The 22,346-nt window shown below is 54.2% G+C and overlaps 1 protein-coding gene across 1 annotated transcript in view; it reads left to right on the top strand.

The window, feature by feature from the left end:
- The window catches only part of FADS2 (fatty acid desaturase 2), a 34,215-nt gene extending 16,179 nt beyond the window's left edge, over window positions 1–18,036 (top strand). The window contains exons 5-12 of the mRNA XM_019655999.1: window positions 1,835–1,960; window positions 8,635–8,695; window positions 9,128–9,204; window positions 14,353–14,450; window positions 14,706–14,802; window positions 15,138–15,217; window positions 15,926–16,051; window positions 16,414–18,036. Of these exons, the coding sequence (XP_019511544.1) occupies window positions 1,835–1,960; window positions 8,635–8,695; window positions 9,128–9,204; window positions 14,353–14,450; window positions 14,706–14,802; window positions 15,138–15,217; window positions 15,926–16,051; window positions 16,414–16,465 (717 nt within the window). The 3' untranslated portion in view covers window positions 16,466–18,036. The remainder of the gene's footprint in view (window positions 1–1,834; window positions 1,961–8,634; window positions 8,696–9,127; window positions 9,205–14,352; window positions 14,451–14,705; window positions 14,803–15,137; window positions 15,218–15,925; window positions 16,052–16,413) is intronic.
- Window positions 18,037–22,346: the final 4,310 nt, after the last annotated feature.

Genomic DNA, 22,346 nt, shown 5'->3' with positions numbered 1-22,346 from the left:
AAAAAAAAATCTTTAAAAAAAAAAATGGTTTGTCCTCACATCCCATCCGAGTACGGGGACGGCTTCACCTCATTGACTCTCATTCTTGTGGTGTTTGCAGCCCATCTTCCTTTTCTCCAGTTATTCTTTCAACAGACATCGCTTGATTGGTGTATTCAGAACATCATGCTTACTCATAACGTGCCTCGCCCCTTAATTTCTTTGTGTCAGAGACACTTCTATTTCATTCTTCCCAGGAATTTGGCTCCTTTTGGCTAGAAAGGCTTATGCGTCATCTGATTCCTTAATCCTCTAAACTCACTCTTGACACTTCGTTTTGCTTTGATGGTTTTGAGGCCCACCTGCTTCCTGGGCCTGAAGTCAGCACTGAAGGTCACAGCTGCTCACAGCTATTCCTGCCCATGGCTCTTGGTGACCAGAGAACGTGTTAGTGCCAAAAGCACGTTCCAAGTCCAATATTTGTTTTAGCAGTTAAGCTTTTTTGTAGGTGGCCAGACCCGTGGCCAAAGCATTGACTGACCCATCGACCACTCACCAGTGAAGTCTTGATTCTCAAGAGCCAGGAGATTCTTGTTTGTCTCTGTGCATCATGGGGGAACTTTGTGGAGGGACGTGCCCTCAAAATGTAATTTCTGGTGAGACAGAAATTAGTGCCCTGAAAATAAATAGCTCATGTAGTGCATCTGGTTGCCTAGCGTCATAACACTTGCATGTTAGAACCAGGAAGCTCCTACCTGCGCTTAGCGACTGTTTATTCAGTCCTGCCTATGCCTTCTAGGCATGATGTGACTGTTCTTATCCCTTAGTGCATAGCGTGTCTGGCTGTTGGGCTGTGTCTTGCAAACTACTCCCTGGGCCCTTGTTTGTTTAAGAGCTTTATTGAGATATAATTCATATACTATACAGTTCACCCATTTAATGTGTACAAACCAATGACTTATGAATATATTCAGATTTACGAAACCATCATCACAATCAACTTTGGGACATCTTCATCATCCCAAAAGAAACCCCACGCCTCTTAACCATCACCTCTCGACAACCTCACCCCCCACCCCACCCCCAAGCTTACCCCTAGGCAGCCACTGGTCTTTCTGTCTCTAGATTTCCCTATTCTAGATCTTCATATAAATAGAATCATATAACAATCATGTGGTCCTTTGAGACTGGCTTCTTTCACATAGCATGAAGTTTTCAAGGTCCATCCATGTTGTAACACGTGTCAATACTTCATTCCTTTTTAAGGGATGGCCAGACAGCATTCCCTTGTACGGATCTACCACATTTTACTTATCCATTTATCAACTGATGGAATGTTTTCACGTTTTGGTTATTTTGAATAATGCTGCTTGGAACATTCATGTACAAGGTTTTGTGTGGCCACATGTTCATTCCTCTTGGGTACACACCAAGACCACTTCTTACTGTCCCTGAAGCCTCTTCTCTTTGTACAACACGGACACACAGGAGATGTGCAGAGGATGAGGGTGTGGAGGCCCACACCCGGTGTTGGTGGAGTGCAGAGACCAGCCCACGCAGTGCATTGCTGGCACTCTTCACCCACTGTCACCATCTTACGATTGGGGGAAACAGGCCCGGAAGGATGGAATGACTTGACTCCACTCAGAAGTCCTGGCCACAGGCTGAGCAGCGGTCTGGACTCAGTACTGGCAGGGCTGCCTTCTTTCGCGGGCTGACACCTTGTGTGTAACGGAGAAGTCAGCCTTGAATATTGGAGGTGCTAAGAACTGGAGGTCCTGAACAGGGCCTGTCGCAGGTGAGCTCAGGTCCTCCCGGCAGACTGCACTGCTCACCCCCATTTCTTCCTCCACAGGGTGCCTCCGCCAACTGGTGGAACCATCGCCACTTCCAGCACCACGCCAAGCCCAACATCTTCCAGAAGGATCCTGATGTGAACATGCTGCACGTGTTTGTCCTGGGCAAATGGCAGCCTATTGAGGTACAACGAGGGGACCCTGTTGACATAGGAAGTGTTTGGCCTGAGTGGGGAGCAGGGAAGGAATCTTATAAGGTGACCATTCAGCCAGATACATCTGTGTCTGGTGTTTACATGGGAACTTCCCTTGGACGCCCTGAATTATTGAAGCTGGGATTTTTATGGAATGGCCTCACGTGTCAGTAAATGGATGCAGCTCTTCATCAGAGCGTTAGATGGCTCCCTCCCTCCCTCACACCAGCCGGGAAAGAACATTTCCTGGCTTGTTTCTTCCCAGGGGAGAAAGAAATCTGGTTCCAGCTGGCAGGAAGGCACAATTCCAGGACTCAAGCTTGGTCTCCAAAGGCCAGCTTAAGGAAAGCTTATTTGGAAATTCATAGCTCTCGACTCTTGGCATGGTCTGGTCCAACCTGCTTCACTAATATAAGATGACAAAGCGAGGCTTAGCAGCAGGAGGAGGTGGGTTCAGGGTCACAGTTAGTGGCCAATCTAGGATGAGGAGGTCCTAGGTCTGACGGCTAGCCATGCCCTTCCACTCTGCCACACTGCCTTATTTTAATATTAGTACCTTTTTTATTATAAATATAGAACATACCTGTTACAAGCATTTAAATGGCACAGAAATATAGACAATTTAAGAGTCTCTTATTATCTCCACCATCCCCCCGTTGCCCCAGATGTCTTGCCCTGGAGGGTGACCACTGTCCACGACGTGCTGTGTATTTTCTATGTGTGTATAAACACGCATAGATCTGTTTTTCAAAAACAAAAATTAAAACTTAGATATGCTATTCTGCAACTTGCCACCTCACCAAACACGGACCTCTTTCCGAGAGTCCAAGTCCATTGGCCCCCGCCTGGGGCTGTCCAGTACTCGGCTGTATTTTTATACCGTAACGTAATTGACTCTATTTTCTAAAACAGGACAACTTGGTGTTGCTAATTCTTAATTTCCTTTTAATAAAAACACCCCCGATGCATATGAAGAATGTCTTCACTTAACACTTTTTTTTTTAAGTGGAGCTTCTTTGTGACAGCTTCTGTTACAGTTCAATTTACCAAAAAAAAAAAAAAAACTACATGAGCTTTGTTTTTTGGAGATCCACTTATGATGTAAACCAAAGTTGAGAAGACCCCTGGTGCTTTCATGCAGATCTTAGCATCACAGAGTGGGGCGCAGAGTAGGGGCTCAGTGAGCCTTCTCCAAGCGAGGCACATGCACCTCAGTAAGAAGCAGTGTCATGAATTCCATTGTATTCCGAGCAGCATTGGCATCCAAGGCTTGGAACAAGGAGAAAAGAGCCTGTTCCCCCAATTCTGGTTTGTACCTGCTCTCTCCCGTTTCACGTCCACATATGTGAGCAGACGCATGGGCTTTCTGTAACACCGTCAATTCAGAGGAAATTAGCCAAAACTTAGAAGCATGGAGTCTCTGGCCAGGCTGGCGTTTTTTCATGCTTGCATTGTTCTTCTAGGAAAGTTTGCTAGTTTTGATTAGAGGTCCTCAATAGTGGACCTGATTAACTTGGGGCCTTCTGATAAGTGGAGACAAAGGCTTCCCTTTCTGGGTGAGGCTTCGTGTTGTAGAACTGTTGGCTGTCCTGACAATTAGTCTCTGTGTCCCTAACAACAAGATCTAGTCTCACAAGTAACGCTGGCAAGAAGGCATCTCTGCTCTCTGACTGGCGGCCAGTGAAACTTCTTCCAACACCTCCTCTCTCTAGACACTTCTCGAATGCTGGCTTTGGGGCACAGGGTGGGTGGGAGGTTTGGGGGATGTGGTAATTCAGTTGCCAACAGCATTTGAAAAACCATGGCCAGGGCCATAGTGCTCTGTGAAATCCTCTCTCACATTCATGGGGGAAAGGCCAGCTGTTACCGGGTCCCTGGTTGAGCTGTTCCCTGGCGTCCACAGAGCCATTCTGCCCTGGAAGGGACTCTGGTGACAATGGGTCTGATGGCACTCGTCCACCATGTCAGGCCCACATACCATACCAGGGCCACCCACCTGGCCCTGGGCAGCCAGACCTCGGGTCTTGAGCCAGCCTCTGGCCTCTACGAGGCCAGGGCTCGTATCTCTGAGCACAGATAAACAAACCAGCCCAGCCAGGTGGCTCCAAAGGGCTGCCCAGCATGCAGAGATAAAGCAGGGGTCTCGGCAGTGAAGCCCCTCTCCTAGTTAGTTTCTGACTTCCAGGAGCCTTCTTTATTTGTTTTATGTAGCAAGATGTATTCATCTTTCCCCACCCTGGAGAGTCCTTTCATTTCTTTTATACTTAGTTCTTCATACATATTATCTTCAGTGTTTTATAATTTCACTTTTGAATGTTTAACTTTTGCCAAAGGGGATTTGGCTAAGAAGGTGATCTACCTTCACATATCTCCTCCTGAAGCCCAACGCCCCGTCTGAGCTGTCTGCCTCAGTGCCCGGTCTGGGACGCTGTCTGGGTGACTTGGGTGTCATAGCGGTTCACCCTTGGCACTTAATAACTCACTGTAAGCTTGTAGTGGGCTGACTTTCCCCTTCTAGAAAGAATTTACATCTTTATATTCAGCCATTCTGTCCAGGAATAAGGCGTCTTTATTTACTCAAGTCTCCTTTCATATTTCTTGGAAGGGTTTTATACTTTTCTTTTTATGTCTCTTAGATGTTTCTTTTTCAATTTAATCCTAGATATTTTCTATTTTTGTCATTGTGATTGTGGTTTCTCCAGTGGTCAGGAACGCTGTTGATATTTGACTAGTTATCTAATGTCCACTTATGCCTCTCTGTGTTTCTAGTTTCTTTTCAGTTGATTCTCTTGCGTTTCCTGGGGAGACAATCATATCCTTGAAAACAGTGAAAATTTAGTCTCTTTCTAAAAGCTTAGTTCTGGTTTGGGTTTTATGGCATTATGGGTGCTTCCAGAACAGTATTAAATAGCAGTGCTATCAGCAGTCTGACTTTGCTCATCCTTTTTTTGTTTGTTTTTTTTTGCCACATCATAGAGGGTAATGGTGAGGCCATTATCCCTGGAGCACTATAAATGGGCTCTCAGAGCCGTAAGTGTTTCTGCCTCCCTGCCTGAGATGCTGCTTTTCCGCCCATCAGGGACGCCCTCCCCACTCCTCAGCCTATCTACCACTGACCCTCAAACTTTCCTGCTTCAGGCAGTCTTTCATGAACAGGCCAAAGCGACCAGTCCTCCCTTGAAATGACCATAGCCCTCCTTTCAGGACCCGTGGACTGGGTTCTTGCCAGGCTGCGCATGTCTGATGTGGCCGTGTTGCTCACTCTGTGAGTGAGTTTGTAGGTTCCCAGAGGCTGGGTCTGGGCTTTGCGACAGCTCCCCTCCCCCACCCCTGAACAGACAAGGAAGGCCCTTGTCCTTCCTCAGACATTTTGTTCCAAAGCTGAAAAACCCCCTGCACATGCCCTTGGTATCCAAGCCTGTACTCCAAGTACAGGACTTGTGGTCCATGGAGAGGCTGAGCATAGGTGGGCCAGCCTGGCCGGGGCAAAGGGTTGTCGACCTCCAGGAAGCCAGGCCACCCGGGCTGGCAGAGCTGCCCCTGGCCTGCATCTTCTGTTAGCCTCAGCTTGGGAACTCGTCAAAGCAAGCCCTGTGTGCCACCATCTCCTTGGGGTCTGGATACAACCAGCCACCAGTACCTCGCCTGAGTGAAAGCACCCTCTGTCTTCCCCGCACCTCCCCTCTGACAGCCCCACCACCCAAGCTTTCTACCTGTGTGTGGTGAGGACACTCCTGGAGGAGAAGGGGGAGGGGCCCCAGTGGGGAGGAAGACAGACACGTGCCTAGTGACTCCACTGGCCTGGCAGTGCTGAGCACTGCATGCAGTCCTTGCTTAACTGTAAGGCAAGCACCACAAACAAACCCATTTTATACATGGAACAACTAAGGCTGAGAGAGATGCAATAACTTGCTCAAGGTTACAGCAAGAAAAGGCAGCGCCACCATCCAAACCCAGGCTGTCTGGCTCTAAGCCAGGGTTTGTGGGGCCTGTGGGACCCTGCCCACGGCCACCACCTGGTGGACACTAGGGAAATGTGTTTGTTGGAGCTCTCCAGAGATCTGATGAAGTGAGAAGCCGCCTCTTAGCTTGGTAACATTCTAAAATACCTCTTCCTCCCTGCCCTGCGCCCATGATTTATACGGTTGGGTGTTAGCAAAGAACTGAGCGTGTGCAGCTGAGAGCCAGAAAGTCAGCCCCACGCCGGGCGTGGCCTCAGAAAACCAGTTGTACTTTCTGGTTTTCAAAGGAAAACTAACGTTGTGGGTCAGCCATACCCTGACAGATGGCCTTGCATTTGCCTTAACTCAAGATGGGGACAGATGGACAGTGTCATTTCAGTGTGTCACCACACACACGTGCACGTGTCCCCGTGACTAACCTTCCCTTCATGCTCCCAAAGTACTTCATGTCCACTTCATCCTCTGGTCTTTCAACAGCCCTATGAAGCACCCGTCATACCTCCATTTGACAAGTGAGGAACCCAAAGCTCATGGTGGGGGTGGGGGGTGGGGTTGAGGGGTTGAAGCAATTTGTTCAAATCACCAGTTGTTTCCAAATCTCAAGCTTTGGCCTTCCTAAGCCTGGGAACCTCAGGGGCTGGTGAGAGGCCTGCCACTGTCCAGGGCAGGGACCCATCAGCCCTCCACAGGTCAGTCTGGAGCATTGAAGGGACCCACATGGGAGCCAGCAGTGGTCACAGGCCTGGGGCAGCTGGGGGAGTGTCAGCTCCTGTAATCTCTATTACCCACCCCCCTCAAAGTCACCACAAATCAATGAAAACAGTGAGCTTCTGTGCAAATGCAGCTTTAAAACAATCCCCCAGTGCCCCCTGCCAGCAGTTTGGCCACCCCAAGTACTTCTATAGGGGCCCTTTGGTCTCTGTCAACCTGCCTGGGCTCATGAAGCCTTAGTGTATAGAGACTGACGAGCCCGGAGAGGGTCTTCTGAGCCCGGGGCCGTCCCCTGGGGTGACCTATAGGGCAGAGATGCGGTGGGAAGGGCTCCGTCCAGGCCCGGAGAAGCCTGCGCACATAGGCCGGGCCTGTGGGCCTCCTTCCTGGCTTCTGGAGGAAGTAAGAACAGGAACCATGGGCTTGTTCTGTGGGCCACATGCTCCCCGGAACCCCAGGCAGCTTCACTCCCCCCTGACTGGCCACTCAGGGGGTACACCCCCAGTGCGGCCCCATCCCTCCTCCTGCCCCCCCTGCCCCCCAACCTCTGCTGAGAGATCGTGCCAGGCTGCCTCTGAGGCCTCGCTGGCTGGGACCTCTCCAAGGCCAGCCTCAGTCCTGGCCTTAATAACAGTCTTCAAGCAAATGGACACACTTTCTGGGGACGAGTGAGACCCCTGCCGAGGTGCAAGAGGCCACATGGAACTAAGGGATTGATTGACTCTGGTGGTGCTTCTGCCGGGTGTGTAGTGACCGTGGCTACTGGCGCCAGGATGTGAGTCCTGGGGACAGGCTGGGCTTTGTTCCCCCTCCTTTTAGGAGACTACAAACCTTCCCTGTGAGTTTGATAACCACTCCTCTCTCTGTTCTCACCTGGAGAATGGGGACATCAGCCTGGACAGCATCCAGGCCCTCTCCATGTACCTCGCTTTGACTTCCTACCAATAAGTGGGAATGGACGCCGTTGGAGGAGGGTGGCTCTGGCCTTTGGGGTGGGGGCGGGGAGTGGTGCGGCCGAGGGGCAGTGTCCCAGGGTCAGCACCTGGTATTTATGCCCATGTTCTTTCTCGTTGGCTCTTCTTAACAACCAGTTATGTGGATGCCAAATGGGGCTCAGACAGGCAGAGTGACCTGCGCAGGGTCTCGGCCCTAGCCAGGGCTCTCCGCACAGCCCCCTAGCATGGCCACTCTGCAAGCAGAATCTTTGAGCCTCAGTCTCCAAGGAGCAGGGTGGGCTGGTCCTCAGGGGGCTGGGCTTTAGAATTAAAGGGCTGCAGGGGCCCTATGGGGCTGTGGTTTCCCCACTGGCTCACGCTCAGTGTAGCCTGAGCAACTTTGTACACTGAAGAGGCCTGGGTCCCAGAACTGGCCCTTCTCGGAGTATCAGGGCATCAGGCTGCCCAGGGGGTGCTGGCTTAGATGGGGAGGGGGCTGGTGCCCTGGGAAGAGTGATTAGCTTTTAGAAAGTGCAGGAGGCTCCACAGAGATAGATTCTCCCAGCCTGATGACTCTTGACAAATTCCCAGACCCTTACTTGGGTTATTTTGGTCACTGCGGACCCCGGGGAGCTCCCCAGGGTGACCCAGCAGCTTTTCGCACTCCCAAAGGGGTGGAGACTGGCTTAGATGCTCCCTCTGGGTGCCTGTGCCTCCTTGTGAGTTGTTTACTTGTGCATTCACTCAACAAATATTTATTTGGTGCCTGTCACATGGGATCTGAGTCAGCTTTCTTAGGTCCGGATCCCAGCTGGGCCTACTTCTCGTGTGGCCTTGGGCAGTGACTTGACCCTGAACCTCAGCTTCACAAACGCCAGCTCCTGGGCTCGAGGGGGACTGCACGAGCTGAGGCCTGCACACAGCATGGGGCTGGCACACTCAGCCAGAGCCCCTTGAGCATGAGGGAGGGATGGTGGCTGTGGAGTGGGCGGGGGAGGGCACAGCAGCCTGTGCCCCGAGGGGTGCCGGGTGCTCGCAGTCTCTGCTCTCTCCTCAGTACGGCAAGAAGAAACTGAAATACCTGCCCTACAACCACCAGCACGAGTACTTCTTCCTGAGTGAGTCTTAGGGTGCCCCACAGCCTCACCCCAGACCCCTGCACACCAGAGCAGCCATTTCTCTTCCTCCCAGCAGACACCCTTTTCAGACTCAGAAAGTGACCCTAAACCTACTAGAAAAAGAGGGGCCAAAGAAACCGCCCCATTCAGAACCCTCCTGGTTCATCCTACTGACGGGTCACAGATGCCCGGAGAGTCAAACACACGCTCCGTGATCCCTGGGTGAGGGGGGGACTGGGGGTGCGGGGTGGACTGGGGGTGCTGTCTGCTCCCAGCGCCCTCGGGCGGCACCAGGGCTCCCGGCTGCCTCTGCCCGTGAGCTGCAGAGCTGGGCGCCACACTCAGTGTCCTAGCTGCAGCTCCTCCCCACCTTCCAGCCCGGACGGGGTGGGACAGGAGGCCTACTAAGCACCTCTGCTCTCTCCCTTGCAGTCGGGCCGCCGCTGCTCATCCCCATGTACTTCCAGTACCAGATCATCATGACCATGATCGTTCGCAAAGACTGGGTGGTGAGTCAAGGGGCGCCCCTGGCCTGGGGGTGTGGGAAGGAGGGTGTCCAGGCCATTGGGCCCAGGGGGCCTGCATTGTGCCCCCACGTGCCTCTGTGGGACCCTAGGCATCTCCTCTGGGGGTGCCTTGTCACTCTCAGGAAAAGACCTGCTCTGAGGCTGCCAGAACCCAAGAGGCCATTGCACCCCACTCCTAACGATCCCTGAATACACACACACACACACACACACACACACACACACAGGGGGTCCACTGGGGAGCCACTGACTTTGTAGAACCCGCTCAGAAAGTTCCTGAAGACAACATGGGAAGAGCCAAACTCGACCCACTCACCCACAGCTCTGTTCTAGCCATCAGCCTCCCGTGTCCTCTTGCAGCCCCTAAGACTCATGAACTAGGCCGCACAGCACTCTGGTTGGTAAATGGAGAGCAGCCTGGCGATAGCTGAGACCACAGGTGTATTAGTTTGCTACGGCCGCATAATAAAGTACCATAGACTGCATGTCAGTTCTGTGAACAATGGAATTGTATTGTCTCACAGTCTGGGGGCTGGAAGTCCAAGTGGAGGTATGGCCGGGGTTGGTCCTCCTGAGGCTATGAGGAAGGGTCTGGTCCAGGCCTCTCTCCTTGGCTTGTGGATGGCCACCATCTTTTCTGCGCGTCTCTTCACATCGTCTTCCCCTAGTGCATGTCTGTCTGTGTCCCAATTTTCACTTTTTATAAGGACGCTGGTCATAGTGTGTTGGGGCCCACCCTAATGACCTCATCTTAACCAATTACAGCTGCTGAGACCCTGTCTCCAAATTAGATCACGTTGTGAGGTCCTGGGGGTTAGGACTGCAACATATGCGTTTTAGGGGACACAGCCCAGCGCGTAACACCAGGCTTGGGGGAATCTCCGGATTCTTCCCCCAGAGAGAGAAAGGGACCCTGGAGAGGGGCTAATAGTGTGCCCGGTGTGCGAGGCCATCCTTGGCTTTCTGTAGATGTGCAGATGTGATTTTGCTGAAGAGGATAATATACCCACAGGGGAATGACCTGGGTGGAGCATGTACCGTAGGCAGAGCCCACTTTGGGCAAACCGGGGTTCACCGTGACAGTGAACTTAGTAGTTATCGCTGGTCTTTTTTTTAATTTTTTTTTTAATTTAAACGCAGTTTCATAAATGAAGATATTGAGACTGAGAGTTTGGGACTTGCCCAAGGTGACACCAAGGAGTGGGTCGGGCTCTGGAACCCAGGCCTCCTGCTGCCACATCCTGGACCCTCCCTTTCACACTTCAGCCACTAGTCTCTCTCAAATAACAATATCTTGTATTTGTATAGCATTTTAAGGGCCGCGAAGCACTTGTCTTACACCCTGTCTTTGAAAATACTGGTAAAGGGGCCATCGTGCCTGTTGATTCGGCCGAGAGGCCAGGACTGGACTCAGAGGTTGGGGAGGAGGCGTGACTCTGGCAGTGTTTGCCCGCCCTGAGCTGCTACAACCTGTACGACTCACTTCTAGGACATGCTTGTGCCCCAAAGTGAGCATTTCATCAGTACTTCAACTGTCATCCAGGAACAGTTGAGCACTGCCACCTACGTTATGTTATTTAACCCTGGTTCACCAACAAGGCAGGAATGGGCTGGAGGGACAGAGTTTCTGCATCAGGCTAAGTGGTAAGAATTTGAACTCACATCTCCTGCTCCTACGGTGACTGCTGTTTGAACCTTTGCACGGGGCTCACCTGGGCCCTGGAGGGAGTCACGGCTGAAAAGGAATGTGAGACCTTCTGTGCTGGGTCAGGTGATGCTGCTGGGGGTATTTTGATCTGCGTTTCTGGCAGATGACTCCTGACATGAATATTTAATCTTTTTCTACTGTGTTTGTTCCCTAAGGAACAAAGCAATGAAATAGGGACAGCAGGAAAGGAAATCAGACTAGTACCTGAACGGGAACAGATGGCAGAGCCAGGGAAATTTGATCGGTCCACTCAGGCCTTTTAGGACTCTCCTGGCAGTGTGGGGAGCCCACGTGGAAATAGAGTTTAGGTTGGGTGGGAAGGCCGGACCTCCCGACTGCTCCTAGACTTGGCACCCCCTCAGGGGCTCATGACCATGTGGTGTGGGTTGAGGCATGCCCTGTGCTGTGGTCTTCCGATTTACAGCCAGCTGAGGTGTGACCTGGGGTAGTGGTCCTCAATGGGAACCATTCTGGTGGGACTTTTGGCAATATCTGGAGACATTTTTGATTGTCACAACTCTGGGAGAGGGAGCAGAGTGCTACTGGCATCTAGGGGGCACCTAGCCAGGGACATAGCTAAACATCCTATCATGCACAGGACCAGCCCACCACAACTAAGAATTATCCAGCCCTAAATATTACCCGTGTGGAGCCTACGAAACCCTGGCCTGGCGAAGAAGGGTTAATACACTCTCAGAGCATAGAGGAGGGAGGCTTTTACCGCTCTGGTAGCATTGCCAGTGGCCACATCCCAGGCCTCACCTCGCAGGGGGTTCACTGTATCTGACACCACTACCCGCTCCCTCCTGAAATTCTCCCTGTTGGCCTCCAAGTCCCCTCTGCTGGTTCCCCTCCACCTCTCTGCTTCCCTGCATCTTCATCACAGCCCCCCGATACCAGTGGCCCCTTGGTCATGGATCACTCTGCACAAAAATAAATCAGTACGCACACACCCTCATTAATATATATGGACTCACTACTGTGCTGCATGCACACGAAAAAGAAGTTAAAATGAATGTGATGAAAAGTAGGAGCGGAACTCGTGACGTTTGCTCCCTCACCGCCTTGAAGACAATCACGTTGGTCCTGAGGTCTTGCCCTGAGCCCACAGCTGGCCCTTCAGACTCTTCCTTCTCCAGCCCCTTCCCAGCTGCCCCCGGCCCGTTTCCCTATTCACCGGATGGCACTGACACCGGGGACCAGCTTAGATTCCTCATGAACAAGAAGTCCCCAAATGCATTGTCACGGATGCCTCTGCCTCCCAGATAGTTCTGGAATCTGTCACCTCCTCATGAGTGCTGTGGGTCCTGGCTGGGGCTTCGATCATTTCACGCCCGAGCTACTGAAAAGAACCCAGTCTCTGCATCTCCAGTTGGCAGGGATCTATTATATTTGAAAATTCAGATGAGACCGTGTTCTGTGGTTTCAAGCTCTCAGTAGTTCTCCACTGCCCGTGGTCCCTCACCCCCACCTCGAGCACTTGTACTGGAGAATATGAAACATATAATCAGTGGTAAACAGTAACTCAGCACACACCCTCTGCAGTCTCGCCTGCCTGGGCTTTTCTTTGTATCCTTGCCTCTTCGTGGATGTCCTTCCTACTTGGCTGACCTCTGGCGTGTGCCAGCCCAGCTCAGGCACCACCTCATAATGGAGGCCTTCCTTAAATCCCAGGGTTGCGATGGCTGCACAAGGGAGAGCAGGAGACCAATGGGAGGCTCCTGCTGTGGTCCAGCTGAGGCACGTGGACTTGGGACCCCATGTTCCCATTGTCCCCTTAACCGTCTGTCCTGTACCATGTGATATTGAAGGACCCTCCTTATAAGCCTGTCCTTCCAGATACCAGGCTTCTGAACGGCTTCCTTTTGCTCCCATCACCTGACTCAGCCCCTAACACAGAGAAGGCATTCACTGAATGTTTGTGGCGCTTAACTGAACAGAGCTGGGTTGAAGGATGAGTTTGCTGAGCAGATAAGGGGAGAGAGGCAGCCTCCAGGCAGATACAGCCCGGACACAGCCCGCAACGAGTCAGAGCACAACCTGGCCGGGCGCACGTAGGTCGGGAGACTGGCTGCAGATGAGGGCAGGTCAGTGGGCAGGCATGTGAAGGGCCCATGCATCCTGCCCAGGGACTGGATTTTATCCTTTGTTCCCCGGCGTGGGAGGAGGTCAGTGATGGCTTTGAGGATGGCGGTGGCATGGTCCAGTTTGCATGCTTAGAAGATCTCTGTGGTGCAGGGGCCTGACTGGAGACATTAGAGCTGATACTGTGGGCTTTCTTGTTGTTGCAACATACATTCCAGCCATGTGGAACCTTGTGGGAGGTTCTCTTCCTTGTCCTGCAGGTGGGGCAACTGAGGCACAGCTAAGTAAATCACCTGCAGCTACACAGAGCCACTGGTAGGGCTGGAATTAGTGCCGGCAGCCTGACCTGGAGCGTGTGCTCTGAGCACTACCCTGCCAAGGCTCTAGGGAGGAGAAGTGAAGGGGGAAGTCCAGCTACTGCATGAGCATTCCTGGCAGAGGAAACAGTCAGTACAAAGGCCCTGAGGTGGCTGAGGACAGGTGTCCCCAACCCCTCAGAGCTCTGTGGGCTACTCTGGGTAAGGTGGGAGGCTTCGCAGGGGAGAGATGTGGTCTGATTGGTGTTAAGAAGGTCCCTCTTTTGCCATGGGTGCACGAGGGACAGCAGGAAACCACTGAGAGTCGCCTGCTGTGGTCCAGCTGAGGCACTGGACTTGGGTGGCAGAGAGGAGGTAGAGAGACTGCCGGCAAGGTTACTTATGGAGGGTGGCGCAGCAGCAGGGAGGCGTTTGCCCAGGAAGTGAGACCTGCTAACTCAGGACCCTGTTACCGCCCCAGTGAGGGGCAGGAAGGGAGAGTGGATCAAAGAGGGGGCAGGAGAATCAGGTGTGGAAAGAGGCCCAGCTGTGTCAGAGGCCACTGGGAAGGCCCTGAGGTGGGCATGGACAGTGTCCCTGGCCTTGGTCCTCCCATACTGTCATGCTAGAGTGAGTGTCGAGAAAGAAGTTCCCAGGTGCAGATGAGTACAGACAGGGCCGCAGAGCTATTCGTGAGCCTGCAGGGTGTTGGGCTGGGGGTGCACGGTTAGAATCCCTGGGACCAAGAAAGGGCTGCTGACCTCTGGCCCCTTCCCATGGCTGTCCTTCAGCTGATGTCCCTTGGTCCCCATCCCTATTTCTTTCCTTGAGGGCAGAGCACATAGCTCCCTTCCTGCTGCCAAAACACTCAGCATTTTCTTAGAAACACAAACCCTGTGCAAGCTGCCCAACTCCTGAGAGGCCAGTTGGGGACACCTTTGCCTAGCAAGGCATGTGAGGTGCTGTGTGCACACCTGTGGTCAGGACACAGTGCCAGGTAGGGCGGGGCTGCCCTACCTCTAATTGTGTTTCTCTCGGCAGGACTTGGCCTGGGCCATCAGCTACTATGCCCGTTTCTTCATCACCTACATCCCTTTCTATGGTGTACTCGGAGCCGTCCTTCTCCTCAACGTTATCAGGTGCCTGAGCTTTGCTGGTTAATCCCTGGGCACCCGAGCACTGGTGTTGATGGGGACTTGGATGCGAGGGCACCATGAGGAAAGGCTCAGAGGTCCCCACTTCCTGCCCTGGGCCTCACGTCCTGGCATCTCTGTACACCCTGCACCTGCCCTGGGCCACATGGAGTTGGGAGGGAGGCGCTGTTCCCACCGTGGCCGGGCCCTGTGGAGACCAAGCTGGCTGGGGCTCCAGCGCTGAGCTGCCCTCTCTCCCAGGTTCCTGGAGAGCCACTGGTTTGTGTGGGTCACGCAGATGAATCACATCGTCATGGAGATTGACCGAGAGCCCTACCGCGACTGGTTCAGTAGCCAGGTGAGGGCATTCCAAGCTGGTGACCAGGGACCTGTGTCCATGTCCTCAGCCCCCAGAAACTTGGCTGCCCCGTGGACCAGCACTGTGCTGGGCTTCCCTGGGGCTGCCTGTGTCGTTCTGCTGCTGGTAGGCACAGGGCTAAGCAAGAAAGGGTAGCAGGGCTCTTTGGGAGGGACCTGTGGGGTATCTGGGTGGGCTGAGGACTCCTGGCAGAATGGTGTGACACGGAGGGGAGGGGTGGCCCTGAGGCTTTGTTTAAGGCTGGGCCTTATGGGAAGGAGACGAGGCCCTTTGTTCTTTTACTCATGGCCACTCATTCCCTCTTCCCTGCACAGCTGGCAGCCACCTGCAATGTGGAACAATCCTTCTTTAATGACTGGTTCAGCGGTCACCTCAACTTCCAGATTGAGCACCAGTGAGTGCGGGTGCAGATGGGTCCGGGGGCAGGCAGGTCACATACAGTGGGAGGGAGCGGCCACCTGCCCCATCTGAGCAGAGGGCAGCGTTTGGGGGCTCCCTCTCTCTTCCCCCTGGTGAGATTCTCCCACCCCGCAGCCCTAGAGCATGTTCCGCAGCCAGCCCCGCTGAGGCCAGGGTGGGGCTCCCTGTGCCACACACTCACTGTGACAGTCATCCCATCACTTGTAGTTACAGAGAGCTTGCACCAGCATCTCCTTGATCCTGTGAGCCTGGCAGGGCAGGGTGATTGATCCCATTTTATTGACAGGGAAACTGAGACCCAGCTAAGTTAGATAGCTTTCCTGGAACTGATAGCTGAGGGGCTGTGCCCCCAGACCTCTACTACCCCTGCTGCCCTTTATCCTCACCTCACCCCTGGTTGCTGTTCTTTTTTCTCTCATCCCCTCCTATCTCCTCACCCTGCTCTTTCTTGTTTTAGAAAAACAAGACTTTCTGTCTCTAGCCATCCAATTTCTTTCCAGTCCCCAGAGCACAAGCACACCCATCCACAAACAATCCTCCACCAAAACCTGCCCCTCCCCCACGTGCCAGTAGGCACACAGGGAGAGCTGTGGACAGGGTCTCCCTGGGCCCCAGCCAGTCTCTGTGTGGGCTATGAGAGGAGGCGGAGGCTTCCTCACACTGGCTCCCATGCTCTCCCCAGCCTCTTCCCTACCATGCCCCGGCACAACTACCACAAGGTCGCCCCACTGGTAAAGTCTCTGTGTGCCAAGCATGGCATCCAGTACCAGGAGAAGCCGTTGCTGAGGGCCTTGCAGGACATCGTCAGGTAAGGGGATAGCCCACAGCTGCTGGGGCCCCTTGAGGCCCCTGGGGCACAGGGAGGAGACGCAGAGGCACAAAGCTGACACTATCCATGGTGGAGACGGTGGCAATGGCAAGAAAGGCCGAGCCCTGCTGGCACCTCCATTACTTGGAATTGCCCGGTTTCTCGCTTTGAGCAGGATGAGGACCTTCCCTGTGTCCTTCTCCAGGGGGGGTCTCTTGGGGAGCCCTGAGCTGGCAACCCCTGGGTGAGGGCTAAGAGGAAGCACCTGTGCCCCCCGCATGGCCTCCCCAGCCCGCCCACTCGCTAGGGCTCCCTGGCCCCTCCCCACCTGGTCCCCGACTGTCCCATCCCTTTCCTCCCAGGTCCTTGAAGAAGTCTGGGGAGCTATGGCTGGACGCCTACCTCCACAAATGAAGCTGCAGCCCTCGGGCGCCCACGGGGAAGGGGGAGCCGGTGGGGGTGATGGCCAAAGGGAGGGATGGGTTTTCGTTCTAAGGGGTGTCCATGAGGCTGGGCTATGTGCTGGCTCACAGGCCCCATCTTTGATCTTTCTCCTGTTTTCCTCCGTTTTCCCTTCACTTCGCCCTCCAACACCGTCCCTCCTGAGGCCTGCCCTCTGTCAGTTCCTTCCCCCAGGAGCACGGAGAGATGGCTCCATCCCTGCCCAAAACACCTGCTAGACCGAAGGTCCACAGACATGCCTAGACCCCCCTTGCAGCCTGGCCCCCAGGCCTCACACTCCTCCCTGTTATTTCCCCTCAGATGCTCTTGGGTTTCGTGGGACTGGGTCCTAGCTGGGCAAATGACTCCCTGGCCCTGGCTCTACCCTCCCTGATGGTGCCCATGGTCTGTCCTCTTGTAGGGAGGTGCTTTTTGTACCTGGTTCCCTTCCCTCCGCTGGGATCGGTACTTAGGGCCTCCCTGCAGGTGCCATTTTTTCTAAAACTGTCCAGGCCCCGGCCCTGATTCCAGGCTCTCTCTGCTTGTAATGCAGCTGGCTCAGACCTCAGGGCCCAGGGGAAGGTCCTCCTCGCCCCACTGGAGGCCTCTGACCCAGGGCTTGTGCAGTTCCATCCCACCACCTTCCACCCTATCCCACCTCTGGAGCCTGTTAACTTAGGTCCAAGGGGACAGTCCCACAGGTGGGTGCCACAGAGGCAAGGGTCAGGTTGGGGGGCCAGCCGGCCTGGAGGCTCAGCCCCACTTCCTACCCCCTTTCAGATGTTTGTCCTAGTTGGGAAGCCTAAGATTCTAGAGCAATCAGACCCTTCTCCAAAATGCCCTGTTACCTGCCAGGCAGCCATGTTGGGGCTGCCAGTGTGGACAGGCCCTCTCGCTGTCTTCCGCGCTTGTGTCGTTCACTGGTTTTATAAACTTTTGCTACAGGATACCTTCTGATGATGGGGCTGGGCCTTTGACAATCTCTCTTTGACCACCTGCCTCTCCTGGCCTCCCCCAGGCCCCACGGCCGGCTGAGCCAGGCTCGCTCACTGAGGCTAATGTGGCCCTGACTGTCACTGGAGGGCAGTGGGGACAGAGAGGGAGGGAACCCCAGAGGCGGTGACTCTGAGGAGCTGGTGGATGGGCGGGGACCTAACGAGTTCCAAGTGGGAAGTGTGACTAGGAATTGGGGCTGGAGGCCAGGAGCTGAGGGCACAGGAAAGTGAGAAGGACAGGAGGGGAGTCCGCTGCCCTGGGAAGGATCTAGAGCTACTGCGTTTGGAAGCCTAACCCACTAACCAATATTTAGCTTCCAGGGAGGGTGGGGCAGGAACAGGCTCCGAGTGGGAGCCTTTGGGAGAGGGCTTCTCGTCCCCCAGCTCTGGCCAGCCAGGAGGGACCAGCACCGAGTGTGACACACCTTTGAGGCTCTGCTGCTGTCCCTCCCATGGCGGATAGATCCACAGGGAACTGATCTTAATTTTTATCATGTTGCTTCCCCAGACCTACATTTCTTGGAAATAAAAGAAGTGATTTTATTCTGACTTCCTTGATCAGCATACTGCCTTGTGCTCCTGCGTGCTTACGCTCGTGGGGTGTGGGCTGGAGGGAGGACAGCAGCAGGGGCCGGGGCCTGGGCACAGGAGCAGGCACGCTGGCACAGGCAGCCCTTCGATGACCCCTCTCTGCCCTGTGGTCACCCTACCCCATCCCCCTGCTGCCCCTGCTCATAATCTTCCTCTTCCCTTCCATGAAGTGCGCTCCAGGCCAGGAACTTTGGGCAAATGACCCAAATAAATGGGCCCATCTTCTTCCTGGGGACTCAGCAGCTCATGCCAACCCAACTCGAGATCGCCACTGGAGTCGCAGGAGGCCTTTCAGAAAGTCCCTGGAGGGCAGCAAGGAGCGCCTGGCACAGGCCACTTCCCTGACACTTGCATTCCCATCTTCCCGTCTTCATCCTGGGACCAGTTGTGCGCCCACAGCCTCATGTCAACTGGCTTCTGCCGGTCTGTGCTCTGCCTGCTTCATGGTCAGTGCACTGGGCGCTGGGGACAAAGAGAATCTCAAGCTCTGAGGAAAGGCTTGGAGACTGACGCTTCCATCTGTGGCCCCTGCAGCGGCTCATTTGGTCCCCACACTGTTTTCATCCCAGCCCAGCATTACTGACCAGTTCATAGGCAATGTCACCGAGACTGGGTCCTAGGTCTGTCCGACCCCCGAGCCTGGGAAGGGTCCAAAGGAACATGTCAGGGGCACTTGTACAGTTTGCCCCACCCTGGCCTCCACGCTGCTCCCTGAAAACCTACATCTGGGCTGCCTCAGTGGGCAGGTCAAGCCAGGTGTGCCAAGGAAGGGCCAAAAGGGTGAGGGTAGCCCATACCTCAGGGGCTCCCTACCTAGCCTTGTATCTCCCCAAGCTCCAAAGTAGACCCTCACCCCCCTCTTGCTTGACCTGTGACCTCAGTGGAGTCAGCAGGGACAGCCAGCTGACCCGAGTAGGGTGTGCATGGTTCCCCAGTGTGAGCAGGGACTCAGTAGGACTGAGGAGCAGAAGCAGCTCTGAGCCAGGAGGCAGAGACCCACCCTGGCACACTGGGTGGCCTTGGGTGAGTCCTTAGCCCTCCCGGCCCAGCGGTTTCCCCATTTGTACAGTGAACGGACTGGGCTAAGGGCTCCAAGGATGTTGTCATCTATCCTTGCCCTTCCATGAACCCATTAGAGCAGCGGTTCTCAACCTTCCTGATGCTGCAACCCTTTAATACAGTTCCTCATGTTGTGGTGACCCCCAACCATAAAATTACTTTCGTCGCTACTCTATAACTGTAATTTTGCTACTGTTATGAATCGTAATGAAAATATCTTTTTGTTTTCCGATGGTCTTAGGCGACCCCTGTGAAAAGGTTGTTTGACCCCCAAAGGGGTCGCGACCCACAGGTTGAGAACCGCTGGTTTAGAGGACTTTGAGGCTGGAAGAGCTTGGGGAATAACACTCTTACCTGTACCTGTGTTCTGCCTCCTACCTGGACTGGGCCTGGCACCCTGACTCCCAGCATGGTACTGTCCAGGTTCCCCGCCCTTGCCACAATATAAGTCCAGGGTCCATCACAAGTGACACCCAGGATCTTGGGGACAGTGGCAAGGTGGACGCTGCGGCTATGAGGGCACCAGGTCAATCTTGGTAGGTCAACGGCCACTTGGATCTTCTCTGTGACTTCCTCCTCCCACCACCCCACCTCGCCCTGAATATTGCCCGGACCTGCACTCTGCCTAACTGCCCTTCCTGTCCCCATACTTCGCTGAGGTTCTTGCCCAACACAACGGTGGATTTCTGGTCCCCATGCCCTGCCAAAGGCGCAACACCCTAACAAGCAAGGCTCTGGGTGATCACAAGACCTGAAGTTTCCATTCACAGGTGAGGAGGCTGACACCAGAGAGGAAAGGACTGGCCTGAAGCCACTTGGTGACAGCACCTGGATTGGGGCAGGCATGTGGGGTCCTGGCTCCTCGCCCAGCACTCCTGGCACCTCCTTCACCCCCTGCAAGGGAAGGGTGCTTCCCAGACCAAGATTTTCCCCCACCCCATCTTGTCAAGTGTCAGACTGCTCCCCCAAGGTCCAGGGGCTGGCCAGAGAGGCAGAGATAGTGGAGGGAGTCAGCTCCTTTGGAGGAGACGAGTTCACCCATAGTGAGGTGGCTACCCTGATAAAAGGGTATCAGCATTGTGGCATGTCACATGCAGGGTGCCAGGCCGAGAGAAGGAGCTGGCAGGGCAGCCTGGATTCTGTGTGAACCTGGAGCCCCGGAGGCAGCCAGCGACCTGGTAATTTCCTCAGGCGTCACCGGGATACTCAGAAAACCTCTTGGCCCATTGGGAGGACAGGGTGGGGGCAGCGAAGAGGCGGTAGCCACCCAGGCTGGGCTCGCACTGCCTTTGGGAAGGACCGGCCGCTGTTCACTTGATGCAGTGCCTTGGGCCAATCAGGACTCCTCAGCTGTCCCCAGCTGCACCTTCCCCAGAGAGGTCTGCCCCTCTGGACAGGATGCAGCTTGTCAAAGAGCCCCTGGTCCCGCTGCCTGAGATGGAAGTGATAAGCTGTGGACTCCAGGGGTGGGGGGCCTACAACCTACGATCAAGAAACTACGGCCTGGAGGAGGAAGGTGGCCCCCGGGCCAGGACTCTGGTGCTCCTTTCTCTGGACCTTGTTTCTAACCAGACGGCCCGTTCATAAGCAGAACAAATGGCTACCTAGCACTTGAGGATTTAACACATTGGGGACTGGTGATGCAGATTTGCATCTATACATTAAGGGGGAATGTTTCCAGAGGTATCACACCCTCAAGCACTACTAGGGTCTTTAGTGAGTATTTCCTGAAAATTTCAGTTCACAAAAATAGCGAATTTGTTATAAATTTTTAAAGAAACACAGTATAAAAGTTGATTTCGGTGGTCTAAATGCCCCGTCCTCAGTGTGAGTGGAGCACGTCTCTACTGTCCCTCACCAGTATAAATATGTTTCTTTGAATTTGGAAGGCACTTAGGTCTTCCTTCCAAATCATCTTGTTCAGGAGCAAGCATCAGAGAATTAGTGACAGTTACTGGGAGCTTGGGAAGGGCCAAGGAGACCCAGGCAGCCAGGTTTCCCAGGACCTGTGCGGGAGGGGTGTATGAGAAAGGCCATTAAAAGAGCCGAGGCCTGGGCCAGCCAAGTGGTGCGATGGTTGGGGACTGGCTTGGGATGCCAGAGGGCCCCGGTTCGGATCCCACATATGAGGGCCGGTGACACTGCCCTCTACAGCTAAGATGCTGAACAGCAGCTCGACCTGGAGCTGGGCTGCCGTGGGTTGCCGGCGACGGCATGGGCTGCAGCCCCTGTGGCAGTGGGTTGCCGTGGGCTACCGTGTGTAGCCAGCAGCCAGCGTGAGGGGCCAGCAGCCGCAGTGAGCGGCCGTCCAGAAGCCGGCGACTGATCTGCCTCGCCCAGGAAGAGCGCAATGATGGTGCCAACTTGGGCCAGTGAAGCGACGTCCTCTACAACTGGACTGAAGAACAAAAGGACAGCAACTTGTCTGTTCCCCTTCCCCTAATTCCCCAGCACTGTTCCCATTCCCCAATTCCCCAATAAAAATCTTAAAAAAAAAAAAAACTTTGTTCGTCACTCCTACAGCCCCTCCCAACATCACAGGCCGGGGCTGGTTCTTGTGAATTTCCTTTCCCATCACCTGCCCTGGCCAGCCCCTGGAGATTCTTAGTAAATAAATGCTGGTTGACTAAAGAAGCAAATGAACAAGTCATGGCTTCCCTCAGTGGTTTTGCGTTTCCTTGGGGCCTGTGAATACCATAAAACAGGGACATGGGGTTTCTTAGCCACTCCACCTAGGCCCTTCCTTCATTCCTTTTACAAACCTGACCTCTGCTCCCTAAGTTCTTAATTGATGACTACAGATAGAGAAGGGAGAGCTCAGCTCAGCAGAATGGTGGTGACCTGTCCCCAGGCGCTCTAGCATGGGGAACAGGATGCGACAAGAGCAAAGATGACTCGCCACGGGAGGATTCCAGGCAATAAGGAAAGATCTGGGGGCAGGGGCTACTTGAGGCCAGGAAGCCTTCCCAAGAGTCCTTTAAGAACGTTACTAGGCCACTACCCATTTTCAGGTGGGAGGGGGCATTCCCGACAGCTACCACCAGGGGCAGCACAGAGCGTGACATGCCCCACAATGGTGCAGATACTCTAGACGCCCCTGGGTGACACTGCTGGCTCGGCGTTCGTGCTACAGTCCGGGGTGTTACTATCTCCCTGATAAATGCAGCAGAGCGCCACTGCAGGAAATGCATTGTTTGCCCAAGCAGGGG

This window comes from Hipposideros armiger, unplaced genomic scaffold (assembly GCF_001890085.2).
Source record: "Hipposideros armiger isolate ML-2016 unplaced genomic scaffold, ASM189008v1 scaffold_253, whole genome shotgun sequence".
Lineage (NCBI taxonomy): Eukaryota > Metazoa > Chordata > Mammalia > Chiroptera > Hipposideridae > Hipposideros > Hipposideros armiger.
This window is presented reverse-complemented; position numbering and strand designations above follow the sequence as displayed.